Genomic DNA, 3,435 nt, shown 5'->3' with positions numbered 1-3,435 from the left:
TTGCCCCCCCCCCCCCCCCCCCCCCAAATTTTATTTATTTATTTATATTCGAGTTTAGTTTTAGTCGATCGTGATTAATCGCATCCAAAATAAAAGTTTTGGTTTACATAATATATCTGTGTGTGCGCTGTGTATATTTATGTATATATAAATACAAACACATGCATGTATATATTTGTTTGAAAAATGTTATGTTTATATATTAAATATATTGATATATATTATATAAATGTATACGCATGTAAATATTTTCTAAATATATGCTGTATGTGAGCATATCTATATATACATAATAAATATACACAGCACTAGGGTTGTAACGGTGAGGACATTTTCCCACCGGTTTGTTACCAGTGTTGTAATCACCGCGGGGGCGGGGGTGTTCCCTCTTTTCCTCGCTTTCCTTCACTTTTAAATAGCTTGTAAAAGCTGCGTGCGCATTTTACTTTCACTTTCAAATAGCGGCAATTCGCCATAAAGAAATTGTTCGTTTTTAGTTCGTTTGAATTTCCCCTCTTTTCCTCGCTTTCGAATTAGCGGCAGTTCGGCGTCAATTGCGTGAATGCAACAACAAAATACAACGTCAAACTCACTTTAGCCTAACATAGAACTGTTATTAACAAAACAAATACACCATGCTATAGGGCAGGCAATGCCTAATATAAAATAACAAATAACTTGCATAAAGTTTAAATAGGTATACAAAACTGGAAATAGGATAAGTAAACATGTATAATATATAACCAAATAAATAAGAAACGTAGAACGTTTATTAGCAAAACAAATTAGAAAGCTTGGAGGCACGGCATACACCTTGATGTAAATAAATAAGTGACAAATTAGCGGCAATTCGCCATAAAGAAATTGTTCGTTTTTAGTTCGTTTGAATTTCCCCTCTTTTCCTCGCTTTCGAATTAGCGGCAGTTCGGCGTCAATTGCGTGAATGCAACAACAAAATACAACGTCAAACTCACTTTAGCCTAACATAGAACTGTTATTAACAAAACAAATACACCATGCTATAGGGCAGGCAATGCCTAATATAAAATAACAAATAACTTGCATAAAGTTTAAATAGGTATACAAAACTGGAAATAGGATAAGTAAACATGTATAATATATAACCAAATAAATAAGAAACGTAGAACGTTTATTAGCAAAACAAATTAGAAAGCTTGGAGGCACGGCATACACCTTGATGTAAATAAATAAGTGACAAATTTTAAATAAAGTGAAAATCAGCAAACAATGTGGAGCCAATTAAATAAGATACGAATGTTTAAAAAAAAACTTCCAAAATCACCTTAGATAAATGGCAAAAGTCAACAGGCTTTTCAAAATCCAAAATATTGCCAAATAGGCGCTTTTGCATCTTGTTTCGAAACTAAATCATCCGCGATCGTCTTGTCTGTCTCGCCTCACTCTTCTTGTCAGTCAGCTTGACTCTCTCTCCTCACTGGAGAAATGAAATCTGATCTGTGATGCAACTGTCGTGCGGCACGCTGCATTGAGCAGCCGCGTTCAGTTTTTAATTGTAGTGCCTGTTCTTTTACTCAACTAAATTATTTTTATTTCTATAAAAAATCAAAACGACGGTGGGGGTCAGTGACGCGGTGGGCAAGTGACGTAACCGGTGTTGCGGCTTAACACCGGTATCACCGTCAGCACCATATATCGCGGCAAGCCTACACAGCACACACAGATATATTATGTAAACAAACTTTTTTTATTTTGGATGCGATTAATCGTTTGACAGCACTAGTTTTAATTTAAGTTTGTATCTAATTTTAGTTTTCAAGTGAGTTTAAGTTTTTATATTTATTTTGTTTCTTAGGTTTTATAAATGTACTAATTTGTTGGGCTTAATCTTGTCTTTTAGAAGTTACTGTTTTTAATATTTTGAATAGATTTTTTATTTTAGCAATTTTGTTCTATCTGTTATTAGAGGTAGTAATTCATTTTTGTAGTAAATACATATGTAAGTTATATATACATATGTATTGTACAATAACATTCTGTATATAATATATGTAATTATAAAGATATATATGTATACAATACATATATCATTATAAAGATATATTTGTTATATAATATATTTAAAATGCTATCTATATAGCTTATATTATATAATAAGTGTGAACATGTATGTAAATAAATGCATATAATTTAATATGCATGTATAAATATACATCTAGCTATATATATATATATATATATATATATATGTATGTGTGTGTGTATAGTATTTATACAACATTATTTATTTATTTTACAAATGTAATTCATACAATTTAAAAATATTTATTTTTATTGATTATTATAATTTTTTTCTTTTTATTTTGGAGTGAAATGTGGGTTTTTGTGAGTCACTCTAATATGCATTTACAACAGCACTTTGTCTGCTGCAAATGCATTAAATGCCACAAATTCAGTCTGCTCACCAAAGGCAATTTATGCAGCAAAGAGATGTTCATAAATTCTATCACTTTTTCCCACTTCCACCAATTAGGCCAGAGTTCTTTGATACCAACTCTGAGTCCTCATGAACCTCATGGACACAGGCTGGAATCACCAATGTGAATTCAGAAAACAGCTTCAAGTGAATCAAGACGTCAGATGGACTCTGAAGCAGCACATTCAGATGAATGACTGATGGATGTTTGTGTTCCTCAGGCTCATGAGATGAGCGCCAAACACTCGGCCGAGGCCATGAAAGCTGAGAAATGGCAGTTCGAGTACAAGAACCTCAACGACAAATACGAGACGCTTCTGAAGGAGAGAGAGGTACCACACTGATTCCTCACATCAGAGCAGGGGGACTCTGTGACTGAGCATTAATGTGTGTGTGTGTGTGCGCTGCAGAAGCTGATGGGTGAGCGAGACGCACTGAGAGAGACGACTGAAGAGCTGACATGTGCGCAGGTCCAGCAGCAGTGCTTAACAGGTCACACACACTGCATCTACAGGCAGAAACATAAGCCCCGCCCTCTCTCACACTCACAACCAATCAGCTCTCTCTCCCTGTGTGTCTGTAGATTCTCTGAGCGCGGAGTCAGGAGCCGCCGGCAGCCTGGCGGCAGAGATCATGCCTACAGAGCTCAGGTCAGTGTTAAAACATCAGAAATAGTGATGCAGCTGAATTCAAAGTGGTTGTTTATTTAAAGGGGTCATATGATGCTTTTTTTAAAGATCATTATTTGGTGTAACAGAATATGTTGACATGCTTTAATGTTCAAAAAACACATTATTTTTCAAATACTGTACATTATTGTAGGTCCTCTATGCCCCGCCTCTCTCAAACGCTTCGTTTTCTACAAAGTCCCTCCTTCCGACAAGCGCAGTCTGCTCTGATTGGCTAGCTGACCCAGTGCATTGTGATTGGCCGAACACCACAAGCACTCGTCGGAAATGTAACGCCCCTTACCATAATCG

General features: G+C 35.7%; 1 protein-coding gene across 1 annotated transcript in view; it reads left to right on the top strand.

Moving 5' to 3' along the window:
- Positions 1–3,435, top strand: part of hook2 (hook microtubule-tethering protein 2) — a 22,610-nt gene that overhangs the window by 4,641 nt on the left and 14,534 nt on the right. The window contains exons 7-9 of the mRNA XM_016252864.1: positions 2,677–2,787; positions 2,866–2,947; positions 3,039–3,105. Coding sequence (XP_016108350.1) covers positions 2,677–2,787; positions 2,866–2,947; positions 3,039–3,105 — 260 coding nt within the window. The remainder of the gene's footprint in view (positions 1–2,676; positions 2,788–2,865; positions 2,948–3,038; positions 3,106–3,435) is intronic.

The sequence above is a fragment of the Sinocyclocheilus grahami genome, unplaced genomic scaffold (genome assembly GCF_001515645.1).
Source record: "Sinocyclocheilus grahami isolate Dianchi unplaced genomic scaffold, SAMN03320097.WGS_v1.1 scaffold1135.1, whole genome shotgun sequence".
NCBI lineage: Eukaryota > Metazoa > Chordata > Actinopteri > Cypriniformes > Cyprinidae > Sinocyclocheilus > Sinocyclocheilus grahami.
This window is presented reverse-complemented; position numbering and strand designations above follow the sequence as displayed.